Source organism: Planococcus citri, chromosome 4 (genome assembly GCF_950023065.1).
Source record: "Planococcus citri chromosome 4, ihPlaCitr1.1, whole genome shotgun sequence".
Lineage (NCBI taxonomy): Eukaryota > Metazoa > Arthropoda > Insecta > Hemiptera > Pseudococcidae > Planococcus > Planococcus citri.
Window position 1 is genome coordinate 2,769,532 of NC_088680.1, and position 21,189 is coordinate 2,790,720.

Below are 21,189 nucleotides of genomic sequence, written 5' to 3' on the forward strand. Positions count from 1 at the left end.
TAACGCAAACAGTTGGGTAAGTGTTGGAACACACTCCAAATTAATATTTAATTGTAACATTATCGCAATTAAATGGTGTCTCTACTCAATAATGTAGTGGAGCATTTGCACCCATCTACATTGAGTATTTTTCAAATTGAATGTATACCTAGATTAGTGTACCTTAACTTTAGATCTATCTCTGTACCAATTGCCAGGATACGCACTTAGTGTAGCTTTTAATCTTCCATAATGTAATTTAGGACTAATCTCCTTTTTATGCCATAAATTAACTAACTATAACAATGGTTATTTTATTATACTTTGCTCAATAATTTATTTTATTATTAATTACATCAATATGTGGTTTTTGGTGTATGTTAGAGCTAAGGAGAGACAAGTTGCATATTCATATGTAGCTAGGTACCAGGAAATTCTCACCCCTTAGGAGATATTTTCTGGAATCCCCCTCGACCCAGTTTTTATATGATAATCACTACCTATTGCAGTCTTTCCCCCTTTAACTATTACATAATGTCAAATTCATGCTCGCCTTCTTTTCAAAATCCTCGAAATAACGTAATTATAAACATGAAGATCATGGTTTTGTTTTGCCGTTTGCCCAATAGGTATATTGCGTATATTACCTTATACCTAATCATTATGTTGAACTAGGTACGTAGGTACTTCAATCTTGTAATACCCTTTTAAAAATTTGGCTATCCTATAAAGCCTCATTAAACATGAATTTTAGCTCATTTTTCGATTTTTAATTTTTCAGAAGCATTAGGTATTTTTAACAAATACTGAAAAGAGTAGATGAATGGTGAGATTTTTCTCTTTTTTGGCATCCGAAATTTAGCTCTATTTTTTAATTTTTTTTTTATCTCTAGATCCGGGTTGGCACTCCCCCCCCCCCCCGAGCAACCGGCTTTACCTAAAAGATGTAAAAAAAAAAAAAATTTAATAGATATATATTTTTTCCTTTTGATTTTTTGTGTTACAAAATGAAATATAAAAATTTAAACATGAAATTTACTGACCAACTTGGCTCTGGACTGGAGGAAGTTGCGCCTCACTTGCGAAAATAGTTTTGAAAAAAACTCATTTTGAACCATAAGTTTATAGATCTGCTGCCTTGTTTCACGAATTCCATGTTCTCGAGATATCTTGGTCCGGTTGTTTTCGTAATCCAGACAGAAATAAGAATACTGCTGCAACATGCGCCGGACTTCATTTACCGACTCAGCATGGAGGAATGTATAAAGCAGCTCGCGGTCACATCTCAATCCATCGTTAATCGAGGAATTCAATTCTCGAAACAACGAATCGAAAATGCCAGGATCGTTCAAAAAACGTTTCGAGTGAGCATAAGGAACATGATTTCGAAATCCATCTAATAAATCTGCTTGAAGTTCATTTACTCCTTTCGTGGTTGTCATACGCGGTGCTAGAATATCCGTGATCGCGTGATTCTTTCCTTTTTTTTTCTTTCGCTCTTTCATCCTTTCATTCTCGATTACAAGTATAGTTTTGTCTCCAAAATCAAGGGCACGATCTACGAAAATATTATTCCAACCTTGGCACTGAAACACACAAGGCAGATGTTTACAAAAAAAGTCCCAAAAAAAGACACGGACATTAATCGCTTGTCGAACTCGAAACGAATGGTTTAGAGGGACAGAACCATTGAAATTGATGAATCAGTAGAAATGATATTAATTCTAAATCATAAAAATGTTCAAAAAAGCCAAAATTGTCGGACGTATACCTAGTGGGAGGCCGAGTGGATTTTTTTAAAAAAAATGTTCATCGGATCTGGTCATTGAATACCTCCCCTTTTCACGTTACGTCGTGCTAAAAAATCCTCCAAAAAGTTTTCTTAACCTGCCAATTTTGATTTTAAAGATAGGTACAGATATGAGTACCTTAGAGTCAAACCCAGAATTCTCCAAATTTTTCAAAAATGAGGTTATGATCGTTTTGGGTACAGTTAGTAGGTACGCATCGATTGCCGTTCTCCGTTTTTACCTATCTGACACAATGACGCAGTCAGGGGGGTCCAAAGTACCAGGTCAGAGTCAAATTCCGAAAAATGTCCAAAATTTTCAAAAATGAGATTATGGTCGTTTTGGGTACAGTTAGTAGGTACGCATAAATTGCCATTCAACATTTTACCCCATTCGATACCATGATGGTTAGGGGGTCCAAAGTACCGGGTTCGAGTCAAACTTTGAAAAAAATACTTCGAAAAAAAATTTTTTTTCATTCTAGTCGACTATAAACAACCTTGAGATACTTTCAACAGACTTGAATCTAGAATTATCCCTCATTTTATCATGCATTTTCGTGTATTTTCGATATTTTTTACAGACTTGGAGTCAAAACCAGAATTCTCCAAAATGGTATCGTGAATTACTGCTATGGAAAGACTTGAAAAAATTTTTTTTTTTGTGAATTCGATTGTTACCCGAAGCACTATATATAGGCGAGATCAGAAACCTGCTACTACTGATTCCCACCTTTCATCAGTTTTTTGCGTTTTTCTCAAAATGGTGAAAAGTGGAGAATTCTGGGTTTGACTCTAAAGTACTCATATGTACCTTCCAGCGATTTTTTTTTTTTTAATTTTTCAACATACAAGTAAACATTGATTTTATGGGAAAACTATGCATCCTAGTTCATAAGAAAAAAATGACATTTCGTTCATCTGTTGAAACTGAACCAGAACTAAATATTTTCAAATTAATTTTTCGATTTTTGGCAAATTTTTGAATATTCTAATTTGGCCTGATAATGAAAAAAAATCAAAATTGTTGACCACTTTAGTAGTTGATTGTGGCAATGACTTCAAACCAATCTGGAGCCTCCAGCAAATTTTCGTATTCTCTGTTGGGGAACTGTTTGTTTCGCCGCGGACGTTTCGCCGCGGACATTTCGCCGCGGCGAAACGTCCGCGGCGAAACAAATGGTACCCTCTCTGTTGCCATAAACTTCAAAAAATCGAAAAAAATGTCATCATTAGATATCTATCATCGTGTTTTGATCGTTTTTTTTCCTCTTTGAAATAGGAAAATCCACGGTTTTTTCGATAATGTTGCCTCTACAAGGCCTCCAGGAGCAACTCATCGAGGCTAAAAAAATTTGTCGGTAGCTTCCAACTCAAAATGAAGGTCTCTGCTGAATTTGATCAAAATCCGGCTACGGCCTTCTTAGGTACCTCACCTTTTTTTTGTTATTCATCCTAATATAGGCTACATGTTGTAATTAGGTACCTATAGGCTATATGTTGACTGTTTGAAAACCAGAAAATGTAAAATTAAATTCAATTAAAAATATCACTTCACCAACCTCTATCGGCTTGAACCGCTTACGCAGCTTACGCAATTTGGCCACGCGTTTTTTCGCACGCCAGGCACGCAGTTTTGCACTCAGATTCGCAATCAAATTCAACATGATCCGTTTTGTGATTGTATCCAGTTTCTTGAATTCGTTTTTGATATCATTTTTCAATTCATTTATGATGTTGGTAGATGCTTTCATAGTTTCGTTGGTCCCAATGGAGTACTTTTTTATTCGTACTAACCTGATCCAGTGAAGCAGTAGACTCTGAAAATGAAATTTCTTAGAATATCAGTTATAGGGTAAACTAAAATTAAATGTAATCAAAAAATTACTTCAACTAACCGCCATCCGACTTGTAAATTCATCAAATCTCGGATCCAGTTTTGCATGCAGCAGTTCCGCCTTAGTCAAGTTGTTCAATACAGTTTTGAAGTCATTTATGAATTCGCTTTTCAAGTTGGTATTAGTAGCATTTAAAATTAGGTTGGTCTCATTGGAGGAACTATTTACGAACATGACCCGGTGGAACAGTAGACTCTGAAAATAAATTATCTCAGAATATCTGCAGTTAGGGTACATATTTTTAATGTCTTAATTTTAGTCACTGGCAAAACGGCAAAACCTCAAAAGTACTGGGCTTTTGGGGTTCTGCGAAATGCTAATGAATGACTAGTGTCTGTCTGTATGGCGTCTGTATACGTTTTTCATTGGTTCGAATCTCAACATAGCACTTGAATAGACACAAAACAACTGACAAGGCCGAGCACGATCCGGTGAGGGGCAAAATTTCCGCTCAAAATTTTTTTTCAGAGGTACCCCACTATAAAATCCATAATAATTTCTAAAAACAAAAACATGGTAGAAAATCAATCAGCTTCTTGAAAACCCAGTTTTGTGCACGTGGGCATCTGTCCCCCAATTTTGGACCGAAAGAAGATTGACAATATCAATGTGAGTATTGTTATCATAACAAATGAATCAAATCTGCTGAACACACCTTTATAAAAAATGCTGGACCCAAAAAAGTTTTCTCTCAGCCTACCCCATTTCCCCATAATAGAGAAAAGGCGCTATTTTTGGGCAACCCCTGCCTCAATAGGCCATAATGGACACCTGATAAGGTGTCTGTCTTCTTGTACCTTGCCACATTCACACAGATTGTCATCAGCCAAGTGCCATTTGTGTAGACGTAGACTTCAGTTGGTTGCCTTGGGGCAATGATTCGCTCATAGTATTGGTACTTGATGTTGTGTTCCAGATTTGACAGCATTCCAATTTGGCAGGAGCACTTAATTCATTCACTGTTCTCAGGAAACTGTGTGTAGATTTTAGTCTGCTCTCTGTTAATTTGTTATAGCCAAGAATGGGGTGTAGGGGGTTGTGTGTTGCTTTAGTTTTTTCTGCTCTGGCAGCCACCTCCCTACATACTTCTGGTGGTGCAATCCCTGAGAGACAATGCAGAGCTGTTAGTGGAGTTGGTCTAGGGCATCCTGTCACCAATCAACAAGCTTCATACAGGGTTATATCTACTTTTTTAGCATGAGCTGATCACCCCCATGCTAGGCAAGCATATTCTGCAACAAGTAAAACAGTGGTAGTTCTGATGTGCTCAGGACCTGTGGTTTAGCTCCCCATCTGCTGCCTACCAGCTTTCGGATCAGGTTTGTTCTAGCAGCCTAGCAGCCACTTTCATTTTGTTCTTTTCACAGTGTTGCTGTTAGGTGAGTGATCTATCTAGCGTCACTCCTAGATATTTGTGGTGGTCGTTGTGATTCAGTGCAGTGTTTCCCCACTGGATGTTGAGCTGTTTCTTGGCCTTGTGGTTTCCCAGGTGGAATGAACAGGTTTCTGTCTTGGATGTATTTGGCCTAAGGCGGTTGGCGTTATAGTATTTGTCCAGTTCTTCTATTGCCTGATTCAGTGTGTCTTCCACCTCTACAAATGTGTCACACTGTGCTGTGAGCAAGTTGAGTGCTAAGTCTTCTGCATAAAGGAAGTGACATGCAGGTCCTCCAATTGGTTGGTCATTGTGTAGACACTTATTAAAAAGGATGGGTAACATGACAGGACACTTCCCTGTGGCAAGCCATTCTTTTGCCTTCTCCAAGTGGGCAAGTGCTATTCTTTCCATTTAAAGTCACATAGAATCTCCGGTCTTTAAGCAGCATCATGATGATTTCTGTAAATTTGAAGTCCCTAGAGCTGGTCAGTTCTAAAATCTTGTACTAAAGTAACCGATTACACACTGTGTCAAACACTGCAGTGAGGTCCACAAACACAGTAGCAGTGACCTTGCACTGTTCAAAACCATCCTCTGTGTGCTATGTTAAACTCAGGACCTGACTGTTAGTACATACAAGATTTTCCAGGTCTAAAACCTGCCTTCTGGATAGCAATGACATGGGCATGCCTAGTGATGGCAAACTATTGATATTTTTTTTAAAACTACAGATGGTGTGTCCAATAGTTTTTTCAAGTATCAAAAATCAAACCATCAAAAATCCAATGTTTTATTGAATTTTTAGCCAAACTTTTGTAAAAAAGATGGCTATGGTTTGTTTTTTCAATAAAAAAAAAGGGTTGTTTCTTTTTTTCTCTCTCAAAAGTTCAAGCAATATATTTTTATGATGTCCCTTTTTTTTTTTTTGGATGAAAAACAATAAACCTCCAAATTTGTAGAATCACATCCATTATCAGTTTTTCAGAATCAATAGTTTTTGTTAAATACCTATTACTACCAACAATATCAATAGTAAAAACTATTGAAATTTTTACTGAAAAAAATTATTGATAGTAAAATTTACCTATTGTTGCCATCACTAGCGCCTGCCTCCATGATCAAGATATTTTTGATGTTTCTACGCAGGTGTTGTACAATTCCTGGATGGATCCAGGTAGCAGTTTTTGGCCCAAAATGTTTTATCTGCTCCACATATGTACATTTTATCAACACCTGCTGCTTTTCAATTTTTGGCTGAACATTCATATAGCTGCTGTGAACCCGGAGTATGTAAATGGTGATGAAAAGTTATTCACTTCCTCTGCATGATTACTCAAGTAATAAAACAAAAAACAATGCAGGAAAATAATATGCTTACCAACGAACAAACGACAAGATAAAACTCCGCCATTTTTTGGAACTCATTCTATCGGGGCTTTAGCTATCTTGACTGTGATATGTTTCACTTGGACGATTCGCTTTTAAACTGAAATCATTTCAAATTGATTCGATTTGAGCTAAAAAATACTTAAATTTGCCCACGTTTTTTATCTTCGCTTATCTATACTTATTTGTAGAATTTAATACGTAGTTCAGTTTCAACATCAATATTTATCTTATAAGCTCTCTAAGTTCTCATGGCTTCATTATAAATAGGTACAGATGAATAATTAATTTAATTTCCAGTCCTTTCCTCTTATTTTTTTCTGCAATCGACTCTCTTTTATAAGGATGAATAACGATGTTTTTCTTCATATTTTTATCTCAAAAAAGTAATGCCTAGGTAATTTCTTACTTGCTAGTCTCCGAAAAGGGATCGCGGAGGGGGGGTGTCAGTGCCTCCACCTCCAGCTCCGGCTCCCAAATTTGGGAAAAAAATACCTCCGGCTCCGGACATTTTTTATGAGTACCTCCACCTCCACCTCCGGCTCCACTTGAAAAATTTCTAGTACCTCTTGCTCCGGCTCCGGCTCCCGGAGCAAGGCCTAAAAAAGGGTATCCTCCAGGGGACTCATGCCCTCCAGCTCCGCCTCCGGAGGTCGAAGGGGGGGGGGGTTAGAGCCTTCCCCTCCGGCTATTTGAAAAAAAATACCTCCGGCTCCAGCTCCGGCTCCGGGGTTTTTTGTAAGTGCCTCCGCCTCCACCTCCGGCTCCAGTAGAAAAATTTCAAGTACCTCTTGCTCCGGCTCCTGCTCCCGGAGCAAGGCAAAAAAAGGGTACCCTCCGGGGGCCTCCGGGCCTCCACCTCCGCTCCGCTCCGCGATCCCTGAAGCGGAACAACATTTTGTATTCGCATCAACCAGTGGGCTATAAGTCCATCAACTCCTTTCACGGTCGTCATACGTGGTTTTGTGATGTCCGTGATGGAGTGTTTCTTTCCTTTTTTTTTCTGACGTGCTTTCATTTCTTCGTTCAAGGTTACAACTCTCAATCCCAAATCAATGGCATTTAATACGAATTGATCGCTCCGCACTGAAACATACCAGGCAGATGAAATTTACAACCAAAAAAAAAAAAAAACAACAACATAGACATAATGGCTCGTTAAACTCGAAACGAATGGTTCAGTGAAAAAGAACTATAATATTTAAATCCGATAAATTGGGCCAATAATAATTATGGTAAAATTTTGATTTTTTTTTCATTATTGGACCAAATTTGAATTTTCAAAAACAACTGAAATTTTGGTTCGTGGTGGTTTTTTGGAATTCTCTATTAATTTTCCACGTCTGGTTCAAAAGTTTTTGTGGCGGTTGTAAAAAAACGCATTTTTCAATAGTTTTTTTTTTTAAAATGACTCTGTTTTGGACAAATTTTAAATATTAGGGATGAATATGTCAAAAGGAAGTATTCGTCAAATTACACATTTTAGTGGAAACAGTTTTTGTGCCTGCGCCTTTCAAAGTTTTCTTTTGCTAATTTCACCCCACCACTGTGATAACAAATTCTGAAAAAAATCTTATCGAGAGGCTCACTTCTTCCTCCACATATACTGATTCAGTCAAAAGGGGTGGGGTTGGGGGCAGAATTTCGGCTCGAAAATTTTTTTAGAGGTAGGTACCTTACAAAAATCCATAATAACTTTCCAAATCTAGGAATAGGGGCATTTCACCTATCTTACCTATACCCAGGAATACCTATGGTGTACGTCTTTACAATTAAATACCTAGGTACCTATCTAATTTAATCGGCCAATTGAATTATTCAATACCTAATTAGGTATAGGCTTAGGTCGTTTGACTTTTTGAAAACCAGAAAATCTAAAATTAAATTCAGTAAAAAAATTACTTCAACTAACCGCTCTCTCATTTCTGTATTTATCCAGTTTCGCATTCAGTTTCGCGCTGGCCTGAATTACGGTTTTGTGCATATGCTCTTTCAGTTTCGGGACGAGTGCATTTGCAACTATGCGGACATGCGCTTTCCGGTACTCGTCGATCAGATTTAAGATTGTGTCAAATTTGTCGTCCACTTTTTTTTCTACATCCTGCTCAGTCAAGTTCTCCGCTTTGTTTCTGATGTAATAACTCAATTCGTTTTCCAGGTTGATATAAGTGCGTATGAAATTTTGTTAGTCAGATTGGAGGTACTACCTACGAACATGAGCCACTGAAAGAGGAGACTCTGAAAAATAACAGGTATCATGGATCATCAGATACTAAAATACTAATTGGGCCGAGCGAAGCGAGGGCAAAAGCTTTCGAAATTTTATGATTCAAGATAGGCCAAAAAAAACGTTATTTCTGATGGGTCAGATCTTTTTTCTAAAAGAGTGCATTGTAGGTTCCAGAATAACCAGAAATGATGAAGAAATTCGGTTCGAATAATTTCATTTTTCCATGCTTGAAAATATTCACAAAAAACAAAACCTCATGTAGCTACCAAAACTGAATGCCACCACCCAAATATTTGAAAAAACAAAAACAAACAAACAAAACGTTACCATACAGAATAAGTAGGTACCCAACTGAACCTTGAAATACCATTCATCCATCCGTCCCCTTACAAAATACTTACCTAGGTAACAAATTATTTAAGTAAGTATCTAAGTGATAAAATGAAAAACAACGCAGGAAGATATAATATGCTTACCAACGAACCAACGACAAGATAAAACTTCGACATTTTTTGGAACTTATTCTTACCTGGGCTTTAAGCTAATCTTGACTGTGATATTTTTCACAAAGACGATTCATTTTTAAACTGAAATTATTTCAAATTGATTCAATTTCAGCTAAATTTAAATATCTAAATTAGCTCAAGTTTGTTATCTTAATTTATCAATGAGTTTAATTATTCAATTTCAATTGGCATCAATATCTCATATAAGCTCGTTCAGTACCCACTCACAGCTTTATTTTTTTCAACATCAAAAATTTTACTTTGCTTTGCGAAATTTATATTTCTGTTTCTCTAGTTGACAACGTTGATTATGGAGAAAATGTTATTGTGTCAGAAGTGTTATATGTATAGTCGGGGGACCGCATAAGGATCACCTGCACCCCCTGCCGATTCTCCGGGGCAACTTTTTTCATAAATGGGGAGTCCTAAGGAACATTTCTAGCCCTCTTCTTCAAAAAAAAGTGGCCCTACTTACAAAATGGCAGCCATTTTGATTGACAGGTCAGTCGAAATCGTAGATTTTGCGTTTCAACATAGGATTAGCATAAAAAAATTTTAAACCGTACAAAGGTAGATCGAAAGAGCAGGCAAAAAAAATCATCACCTGTCAAAATTTCAAGTGCTTCAGTGCATTTTTCGATTTTTGTTGAAGTTTTGAAAACAAAATTTTACCAAATGTATCGAGAAAGCTGAAATTTGGTATTTACCCAATTTTTGACATGCCAAATCGATTGGAAACTGTTTCAAACCGTTTTGAACAGTCCTGGAGCCCCAGCAGATTTTTGAAACTCAAAATTCCCACAAAATTTCATCATTATGGTGTTGGAAAGTCGAAATGAATTCTGCAACCTAATTTCAATACGCTATGAAGTCGACTGCAGGTAAATTTCAAGTCATTTTAGAGCCTCCAGCGATTTTTTGAAAATTACTGGAGCCTCCATTAGATTTTTGGAACTCGAAATTTCCCCAAAATTTCATCAAATGGAGATGGAAAGCTGAAATTAACTATGCACTTCAACTTTAACACTCTCTGAACACGACTTCAGATGGGTTCAAGTCATTTTGGAGCCTCCAGTGACTTTTTGAAAGGTTTCATGGCGTTTTTAGAATAATTGAAATTTCTAAAAAGTAGCTTTAAGCTTCAAAACCACATGAAATGCAGATCGACTTCACATTGTATTGAAATTAGTTTGCAGAGTAAATTTCGGCTTGCTAACCCCATTTGATGAAATTTTACAATCTACTGGACGCTCCAGTAATTTCTAAAAATTCGCTGGAGGCTCCAAAACGACTTGAAATATACCTGCAGTTGAATTCGTAGCGTATTGAAATTAGTTTACAGAGTAAATTTCGGCTTTCCATCTCCGTTTGATGAAATTTTGGAGAAATTTCCAGTTTCAAAAATCTACTGGGGGTTCCAGTAATTTTCAAAAAGTCTCTGGAGGCTCCGAAATTACTTAAACCCACCTGAAGTCGTCTTCAGAAAGTGTCAAACTTGGAGTGTGTAAAGTAAATTTCGGCTTTCCATCTCCGTTTAAGTTTCAAAAATCTACTGGAGGCTCCAGTAATTTTTAAAAAGTTACTGGAGGCTCCCAGACGACTTGAAATCTACCTGCAGTTGAATTCGTAGTGTATTGAAATTAGCTTGCAGAGTAAATTTCGGCTTTAGGAGATATTTCAAGTTTCAAAAATCTACTGGAGGCTCCAGTAACTTTCAAAAAGTCTCTGGAGGCTCCGAAATGACTTAAACCCACCTGATGTCGTCTTCAGAAAGTGTCAAACTTGGAGTGTGGAGTAAATTTCGGCTTTCCATCTCAGTTTGATATTTTCAAAAATCTACTGGGGGCTCCAGTAATTTTCAAAAAGTCGCTGGAGGCTCCAAAGCGACTAGAAATCCACCAGAAGTTGACTTCGTACCGTATTGAAATTAGTTTGCTGGGTAAATTTCGGTTTTCCATCTCCGTTCATTGATGAAATTTTGTGGGAATTTCCAGCTTCAAAAATCTGCTGGAGGCTGCAGATCTGCTCAAAACGGTTTAAAACAGTTTCCAATCGATTTGGCATGCCGAATATGGGGTATATTCCAAATTTCAGCTTTATTGGTCAATTTGGTAAAATTTTGGTTTTCCCCTCATTTTTGGCCTAAATTTGATTTTCAAAAATTCACCAAAGATCGAAAAAGGCACTTTAGCACTTGAACTTTGACAGATGATGAATTTTTGCCTGCTCTTTCGATCTACCTGTGTACTGCTTAGAAAATTGTATGCTAGTTCGATGTTGGAACGCAAAATCTGCGATTTTGGCTGGCCTGTCAATCAAAATGGCTGCCATTTTGTAATTAGGGACACTTTTTTTTGAGGAAGAGGGCTAGAAATGTTCTTTAGGACCCTTCTTTAAGAAAAAAATGTCCCCGGAGGATCGGCAGGGGGGTACAGGTGATCCTTATGTGGGCCCACCGACTATATTAGCTCACTGAAAGGAACGAAACTGTGTAAAAAAAAATTTCTTCGTATACAATACTATAACGTGAACTGTTTAAAAATCCGGTGAACTTCAACATTCGAAATTTTGGTTACAGTGGTCTTTGTAAATGCTCCTTCGATGTACCTTGGTTGCATTCAAATCGCAGAATGCCAGCTCAGAGTGTTCCCTTGTATAAGGAAATTTAATGCAATTTTTAATTCCTGGCGCAGAACCCGCCTACCTTTCCAGTCAATTTTTCTCATCACAACTATTTGAATACTCGAAGATACAACAGTCTCCTATACGTAAAAAACAAATTCATCTCAAATGCATCCACCAAACCTTCCCCATTCACTCCGAAATTCAATCAATTCACCCAACCCCTACATTTTGACGATAATAGAAAGGCCCATTTTCTAATTTCATCATTACAATGACTGGTCTTTTTCTATACATTATCATTACTTATCTGCATTTTGAGTGCGCTTTAAAAAAAAAAATAAGTAAATAAAATTAAAATTAAAATATTAAACAGTTTTGTTTATGTCTATTAAAATTAGGTACAGCAAAAAATCCTACATTTTACAAAAAATTGTTTCAAAAAAAACAATTTTTTCAAAAAAAAATTCCAAAAAAACGTTTTTTTATGTCGAATTTGCCAAAAAGACCAAGTTTTTTTGGCCAAAGCCCCAAAAAGAAAAAAAAAATCTAGAAAATTGCGGAAAGTAGGTATATTATAATTATACGTAATATTGATGAAAATTTGCTCATCTCACGCCATTTTTGTGAAACGGTCGGTATTGCGATATACCTAATCATCTTTTGTGCCAGATGTATCATCTTCAGGGTCATAAGTGATACTAATAATCCGTTTGGGGTCTTCAGAAAGTAGCCACGAGTAAAGCCGATCAATTAATTTTTTCCTCATTATCGCCTTTATTTCTTTCGAATCTCCTTGTCCAGCGGGTTCTGCATTTGCAGCTGTTGAATTTGGAATAGGCGTTGAAAAATTAGCGACGAAATTCATCCCACCGCGTATCATCGTTTCGATTTCCCCAGGATGTAATGTAACCGACATTGCTTCCATGGTGTAATTAGAATGAATTCTAATCGCCAAAACTGCTTGCTTTTGTGGGGTTCGTAAAAATACGCGTACGACAAAACTCGTTTAAACATCGGTAATATTATTTCGTTGTCATCTGCAACTTTCGAATTTGCGTATTTCAATTCAACAATCAACGATGTGTTAGTCTCTTCGTTGTAAAATAAATCCAGTCTGTAAGTACCCAAAATAGGATGATTCCAATTCATTTGGGATCCGATGATTCTATCATTCAAAGAGTAGGGATGCATGGCATCCACAAAAAAAACGTATAAGATGGGTTCTATCGCTGCTTCATTTGGCTGCATATGCTCGTACGATCTGTTGAATGCGTGAGACACTGTTAGATAGGTATTAAAGGAATTGATGAAAATTTTTAGACTAGGGAAAGTAGTGAGTGATATAGGTATAAAAGGATTCACGTATTTGGAATATTGGGATGGGTAAATAGGAAAGGCCCCGCGGGGGCACAGGTTGTGCGTCACTAGAGGTAGTGCTCTAGTAAGTAGTCCAGAACATCAAGAGGGCCAGCTCCCCAGAGAAAGATGGAAGGCGAAGATGGCAACCAGGAGGATTCTGCGCGTCCACGATCGTGCGGGGTGGTAACATGCTCTTCGATAGACTTGGTATTGATGAACATGGCTAAAGTGAAATCCCCCAGCTGGTGGTAGGAACGGAGGGGCGAGATAAGCCGAATATCTCACCCTATAGAAATACCGTAATCGTACAGACTGCTAAAGATCAGCAAGCCACCAGCAACTCACTCGTTCCAGCCCCAGGCAAGATTTTGAGAGTGAGCAGGCGAGTACCAGCGCCTAAAAACTGGCAATTTCGGCTAAGGGAGAAAACCCCAACAGAAAATCCGGCGGAAGGAAAGAGGGAAACCACCGTCGTAGCTACATCCCTAGTATATCATCAATGGCGAGAGAAATCCAAATGGCCCCGAGTCCCGGGCGCCCCTTTGATGGGGCAGGGGTGCGAAGAATATCCCGGTTAGATCTCGCAAAGATGGTAAAGATCGGAACATGGAATGTGAGGTCGTTGATGGAGATGGGAAAGTTGAAAAACGTGACTATTGAAATGGAGAAAATGGACATTGGTATCCTAGGTGTTTGCGAGACCCGATGGCACGGAGCGGGTAAATTCGAGAGTGATGGATATACAGTTCACTATTCCGGCGTGCCGAAGGGGAAGCACCGCAGTGGAATGGCTGTGATCATTAGAAAGGACATAGCTGAGGCGATAAAACAGGTAACACCAGTGACAGACAGAATAATTTTGATTCAATTTGACGCCAAACCAGTTCCAGTCAGCGTAATCCAAGTATATGCCCCAACTTCTGATAGTTCGGATGAAGACATCGAAGATTTTTATGACAATCATGAAAAGACATTGAGAGCTACCAAGAAGAATGAGGCCAAAATTGTCATAGGTGATTTCAACGCCAAGGTTGGAAATTTGGCGGGCAATGTGACAGGCAGATATGGTCTTGGAAATCGGAATGAACGAGGAGAGCGGTTGATACAGTTCTGCCAGACTAACAAACTCATTGTCGGCAATACGTACTTTAAGCTGCCAAAGTGCCGACTATACACATGGAAAGCACCAGGAGACAACCTGAACAACGTGATAAGGAATCAAATAGACTACTTTCTTATAAATCGAAGATACAGAAATGCACTGAAATCAGTGAAAACGTACCCTGGCGCTGATGCAAATACAGATCACACATTACTACTGGCAAAGCTGAAGATAAAGCTCAAAAAAGTTGAAAAAGTAAAACCAAAGAGATTCCGCCTCGAGTTGTTGAAGAACAAAGAGATTAGCCGTAAAGTTCAAAAAACATTGAACAAAAACCTGCGGGAAAAGAGCAACCAAATAGATGGAACTGTGGACTCTGGATGGGCAGCATTCAAAGAAGCGGCATTGCAGACTGCGGAGGAACTACTGAGACAGAATGGAGACCGAAGAACCCAAAAAGAATGGATTACTGACGAAATAATAGCCCTATTTGAAAAACGTAGAGACTAGAGAAGCAAAGAATGGAAAAAACGATGTCGAATATAGACAGATACACAGAGAGCTGAGGAGGAAGATCAGAGAAGAAAAAGAGAAGATAATGATCGAGAAATGTCAGCAGATAGAACAGCTACAGGAAAAGCACGATGATTACAACCTGCACAAAGCTTTAAAAGAAATGTCCGGGGTATACAGGAGTAAAAAGCCCATGACCCTGAGAAGAAGCAACGGAGAGCTGACAGTAGAAGAGGACGAAATAGAGCAGACCTGGAAAGAATATATAACCGAAATATTTGGGGGCAATCGCTTGGAAGAGGAAAAAGGAAACCAAAATGTGGAATGTCTGAGTATCTTGGAGGCAGAAGTTGAGCTGGCAATTAAACAAGCCAAACCGCGAAAAGCACCAGGACCAGATGAAGTAACATCAGAGCTGCTCAGAACACTTGACGGAGATGGACTCAAAATACTCACCAAATTATTCAATAAAATCTACACAACCGGAGAAATCCCAGATGAATGGCTGATGTCGGCATTTATACCTCTACCTAAAAACCACCATCCCAAATCCTGCAGCGATTACAGACTAATCAGCCTGATGAGTCATACCCTCAAAGTATTTCTGAGAATTATCCATAGCAGAATACGAAGAAAATGCGAAGAAAATATCAGCAGAGAGCAGTTTGGTTTCAGAAGTGGTCTGGGCACGCAAGAAGCGCTGTTTTGCATCAATGTTTTAATGCAAAAAATGCGGGAGTTTCGCCAACCAATGTATATATGCTTTTTGGACTTTGAAAAAGCGTTCGACAAGGTGCAACATGAAAGACTTTTTGAGATAATATGGTTGATAGGGCTAGATCTGGCAGACATACGTATAATCGAAAACCTTTATCGTCAACAAAAGGCCACAGTCCTATTGGAAAATGGGAAACAGACGGATCCAATGGAAATAGAGTGTGGAGTTCGACAGGGGTGTATATTGTCTCCCATTCTGTACAACGTATACGCAGATCAGGCATTTAGAAAGGCTCTAGAAGGTCGAACTGAAGGAGTAAAAATTGGTGGCGAATTAATAAACAACATCAGATATGCGGATGATAACTACGGCACTTATTGCTGAAAGTGAAGAGGAACTGGAGGAGCTGATACATGCTGTGGAGAGAGCCTGTTGACTATGGAATTCGAATAAATACAAAAAAGACCAAAGTCATGAGAGTAGGCGGTGAAGAATCTGATAAAATAGAGATAATGACTGGAGGCGATATTCTAGACCAGGTGAAACATTACAAATACCTAGGCGCCTGGGTGAATGATGACGCAAATCCTAATGAAGAAATAAGGAGCAGAATCGAACAGGCAAGAGCTGCTTTCATAAGGATGAAAAAGACACTGACTGCAAACAATCTGTCAATAAAAACACGTGTCAGAGCAACAAAATGCTATGTATGGTCTGTTCTGATGTACGGATGCGAAACCTGGACCCTGAAGGGAGATACCATAAGTAAGCTTGATGCATTTGAAATGTGGTGCTACCGGCGCATTCTGAAGATACCATGGACAGCGAAGAAGAGGAATGAGGAGGTGATGCAAATGATCGGGAAAGAACTGGAGCTGGTCAATTCAGTAAAGAAGCGGAAGCTCTGTTATTTCGGCCATGCAATGAGGGGCGAAAGGTACGAGTTACTACAGACAATTATGATGGGGAAGATAGAGGGGAAACGCGGCCGAGGAAGGAAGAGAATGTCGTGGCTGAGAAATCTCAGGAATTGGACAGGACTCGGCGTGGAAACCCTCTTTCACTCAATGGCAGATAGAGATATGTACAGAGAAATCGTCTGGAAGGCGACTTCAGGGGGCTAAGGAGGGGAAAGCGCCAATGGATGATACTGAAGATCGAGACAGTTGTGGCCACGAGAAAAAAAAAATAGGAAAGAATGAAACCTACCTATCAACATAAAATTAAGCTCGAATATTTTTATGAGAATAAGATTCGAATTAACAATCTGAAACTCAAAAAAGAGGGGAGAAATTTACAAAATGTACAAAGTAGGCATAACCTACCAAACAACAATCACGTTTCGGACATGTCCTAATTATCTAATTCGAATTGTAATTATTTAAAATCACATACGTTTCAAACTCATGGTAGAAACTAGATGGTAATGTCATAAAAGATCTACTCCGAGATCATCTTAGTTGATTAATTAGGTCCTATGAGTCCTTTACTAGACTATCTATTTGGAATCTAATTACTAAACCATTACCTTGGAAAATCATCATCATATATATTAAAAGATGTTTAAGTTGTTGAAAACGTGAAAAACCTGGTGACAATCCGCCAGCCTCTCCTCCTGAACCGATTTTGCTCAATTTTTTTTTAAAATGTTCCTTATCACATGTAGATGTGTTATGAAACATTTAGAATTCAAAATTATTTAGTCTGAGCACAAAAAATTTAAAAAAATGCATTATTTTGAACAATTTTATCTTCGATTTTTGGCCGAATATTTTAATTTGCTAGGCATTTTATTCAACATGGATATCAAAATAGGGCTTTATAGGGTCGATGAAGTTGATTTTAGCATTTATATTCACTGTAACCTCAAAATGAACCATCCAAACAGAATTTCTAAATGAACCCTCAATTTGGGGAGAGGGTGCAAAACGTGCACTTTCAAAAAATTCAATGTGGGTATCGAAATAGGGGTTGTTAGGGTCGCTAAAGTCGATTTTAGCATTCATATCTCCGCCTTAACCTCGATATAAGCCCAAAAAGGGGGCGATGCGAAACATAAAATTTAAAACATTCATCAGGATTAGAGATGTGCACTTTTCAGAAAAGTAATTTTGATGAAATGAAAAGTGAAAAGTTGTGAAAAGTGTGAAAAGTAAATCGTGGGAGTTTCATTTTAAAGCTCTGTGTAAGAGCTTCAAATTGATGTATTTTTTTGCCAGTCCAAAACACATAAAAAAACAAAATCATTTTTTTTCCACCTACTTAATCGAATAGTGGTAGTTTTGAGCCTTTCTAGAGCCACCAACATTTTTGGGGTTTTCAGTTTTGAAAAAAATGTCGTGAAAAAATTCAAAAATGGGTGCTGAATTGCGAAGGTGGAGGAGTGGAGAGAGTGAAACTTGATATTTGACTTCATCAATGAGGTCAGTGATCTCTGATGAGTAAATTGATTCGTCACATTTGAGGAGAAGGTGCAAAACGTGCAATTTCGAAAAATTCAATGTGGGTTTTATTTATCATCAATAGTAAACAAAATATCAAACTATCAAACGGATCTTCATGAAGTTTGGTTTATTTTCTTGGAAAACCTTCAAAAGTGTGGGTACGCAGGGACAAAACTAATAGGAGGGAGGGGGGGGGGTTCAACCAAAATTTGCGGAATAAAACGAAAGATGAGAAAACAATGCTGCCAGTTGACATTATAGGTAGGTCTTCTTATAGCCTATCATGACTGACTTATACAACATTTTCGTTTTCCCTGTTCAATTTTTAGAAGCCTCAAACATGGAATTTTTTTATTGCGTGAAAGAGAAACAATTAAGCCCGCGCGTAGTGAGGGGAGAAGCTTTCAAAATTTGTATTTTGATAGGTGAAAACACAATGTTTTTTACATTAGGAAGAGTTTGATTTTTTCGGTTTCAAAATCTTAGAATTTCAATGACGACTTTTTAAAAATTCTAAGTTTATAAAAAAGGCAAGCAGACCCCGACGAACTGAGGGCAAAAGCTTTCAAAAATTGGTATTTTTATATGTGAAAAAGCTTTGTTTTTTTTATGCGAGGAGTCGATTTTTTTGGTTTTAAAATTTTAGAATTCGAATGATGGTTTTTTAGAAATTTCAATGTCAAAAAAGAAAAGCAACTTAGGTCTGAACGATGAATTTCAAAAAGTAAAAAACGTTTATTTTTTAAGTATGTGAGGAGTGCATTTTTTGATACGTAAAATTTGCCACATTTATCAAAATTTAATGGTTTTTTCAAAATTTGACAACTTTGGGGGGAGAATACACCCCCTTACTTTCTTTCCTCTCGATTTGTAGAGACAGTTCTTATTGAGGACATTTTGCAGCTGTTATTGGGAATTGAATGATGGTACCTTGATGCTCGGATTTTTGTCTCAGGCTAAAATGTTTAACATAACCACCTGAGCTCTGAGGGAAAATCTGAGGAGTGTACAATTCTTTACAAAAAATTGCCCACAAAATATATGAGGGGATTTGAGTATTAAGAAAATCCGGTCCTTTTGGATGCTCTATTTTCTTCAATGCACAAAGTAATGTTCAAAGCTAGACTAACTAAAGGCAATATGAATGTTGAAATATGGTGATAATTTTGAGGCTTGGTGCTAACATCTATACGCAGGCGAGCAGCCCGAGCGAAGCGAGGGCGCGAGCCGGGGGGTTGGGGCCGCGGAGCGGCCCAGGGGGCGGAGCCCCCTAGTATATATTAAAAGAATTTGTTAAATCTGGTGACAGTCCGCCAGCCTCTCCTACTGAACCGATTTTGCTAAATTTTTTTTTAAAATGTTCCTTATCACATGTAGATGTGTTATGAAGCATTTAGAATCCAAAATTATTTAGTTTAAGCCCAAAAAATTAAAAATGCATTATTTTGAACAATTTTATCTTCGATCTTTGGCCGAATATTTTAATTTGCTAGGCATTTTCTTTATTCAACATGGATATCAAAATGTATAGGGCTTTATAGGGTAGATGAAGTTCATTTTAGCATTCATATTCACTTTAACCTCGAAATGAACCATCCAAAGAGAGTTTCGAAATGAACCCTAAATTTGGGGAGAGGGTGCAAAACGTGCAATTTTGAAAAATTCAATGTGGGTATCGAAATAGGGGTTTTTAGGGTCGCTAAAGTCGATTTTAGCATTCATATATCCACCTTAACCTCGATATAAGCCCAAAAAGGGGAAATGCGAAACACAGGATAACAATGTATTGGTATTTTGGTATTTTTATAGGTGAAAAAGCTTTGTTTTTTCAATGTGAGGAGTCGATTTTCTTGGTTTATGGTTTAAAATTTTAGAATCCGAATTATGTTTTTTTTATAGAAATTTTAATGTCAAAAAAGAAAAGCTAATGCATTTTTTTATAAAATTTACCGGTTTTTTCAAAATTTGACACCTGGGGGGGGGGGGAGAATACGCTCCCTTACTTTCGTTCCCGTGGGTTCGTAGATACACTTCTGATTCAAGACATTTTGTAGTTGGGTATTGGGAATTGAATGATGGTACCTTGATGCTCAGATTTTTGTCTCAGGCTGAAATGATGAACATAACCACCTGAAATCTTCTAACTATCTTTGAACAATTTAAAAAAAAAAATAAAAAATTCGAAATTTTCTGAAAAAACTACCAAGTATGTTTGGAAACTTTGTTAAAAAGCGAGGATTTTTTACAATTTTTGGCAAACAGCAGGATTTTGACAATTTTAGCAAAAAGAACTTTGTGAGAATTACCTATTGGCAAAAAAAGATACTTTGGCAATTTTTGGCAAAATACTTACCCAAGCTTGGCTTTTAGTTAATTTTGAAGAAAAAAATTTTGTATGTTTAGAAACTTTGTTAAAAAGCGAGGATTTTTTTGCAATTTTTGACAAACAGCAAGATTTTGACAATTTTAGCAAAAAGAACTTTGTGAGAATTACCTATTGGCAAGAAAAGATACTTTGGCAATTTCTGGCAAAATACTTACCCAAGTTTGATTTTTAGTTAATTTTGAATAAAAAAAATTTTAAAGTTGAAAATTAGATAATTTTAGTAAAAATGAACAATTTTTTAGAATTAGAAATTAAGTACACCTTTTCGGAATTTTATTCCAAATTCACTTTGAAACTTATGGCAATTTTACGTTGAAAATCGTGACTTTTCAACTGCATAAAAGCTAGAATTTCAGCAATAGGGAAGACTTTTGGACAATTTTTTTGAACAAAATAAAACTTTTTGAAAATTTTTGTAAAAAACCGAGAATTTTTTGTAAAAAAACACTGAGAATTTTTACAATTTTAAGCGAAAAGCGAAACTGACTGTTTATGAAGGAAAGCACGAATTTTTGATTATTATTGGGCAAAATATTGATTTTTAACCGCTAAAATAATGGGAAAGTTTGCAGGTGGAGCATGCTTACGTATGAGCTTTAGCTTTCAGTGGTTTCGATCTTTGATTCCAGAAAAGTGGAATTTTGGATTCGAAAATCATTTTTAATGGAAGCAACATACACTTCAGTTGAAAGCACTATTTTTAAAGGGGGAGGGGGAGAAGCATCGATAAGATTTAGTGGTAGGGAAAATCACATACGATTTACTACTAAATTTTCTTAATTCAGAGACCAAAATGAAGGAATCTTCAGAAATAATGCCCATTTCAAAAGCTGTAGGAGTGTAGGTAGAAAAATTCAAAAATTTTAGTCATTGATA

General features: G+C 37.3%; 2 protein-coding genes across 5 annotated transcripts; one reads left to right on the plus strand and one right to left on the minus strand.

Moving 5' to 3' along the window:
• Positions 1–936: 936 nt before the first annotated feature.
• Positions 937–9,345, minus strand: LOC135843845 (uncharacterized). 4 transcript variants are annotated; one of them, XM_065361876.1, is made up of 7 exons: positions 9,137–9,344; positions 8,343–8,668; positions 6,840–7,516; positions 6,423–6,530; positions 3,667–3,861; positions 3,331–3,588; positions 937–1,565 (listed from the first exon to the last, which is right to left on the minus strand). In XM_065361876.1, exons 4-7 carry the CDS (start codon positions 6,453–6,455, stop codon positions 1,002–1,004), a joined length of 1,050 nt encoding a protein of 349 aa, XP_065217948.1. In that variant the 5' UTR covers positions 6,456–6,530; positions 6,840–7,516; positions 8,343–8,668; positions 9,137–9,344; the 3' UTR covers positions 937–1,001. The 4 variants fall into 4 exon arrangements, 3 of the variants coding, with proteins under 3 accessions (XP_065217948.1, XP_065217949.1, XP_065217950.1); XM_065361877.1 differs by having other exon boundaries at positions 6,423–7,516; positions 9,190–9,344; XR_010558389.1 differs by lacking the exons at positions 6,423–6,530; positions 6,840–7,516; positions 8,343–8,668 and having other exon boundaries at positions 9,190–9,342.
• Positions 9,346–13,157: 3,812 nt separating this feature from the next.
• On the plus strand, positions 13,158–14,764 carry LOC135844589 (craniofacial development protein 2-like). Its single transcript, XM_065362821.1, has one exon. The coding sequence runs from the start codon at positions 13,650–13,652 to the stop codon at positions 14,760–14,762; it is 1,113 nt and encodes a 370-aa protein (XP_065218893.1). The 5' UTR covers positions 13,158–13,649; the 3' UTR covers positions 14,763–14,764.
• Positions 14,765–21,189: the final 6,425 nt, after the last annotated feature.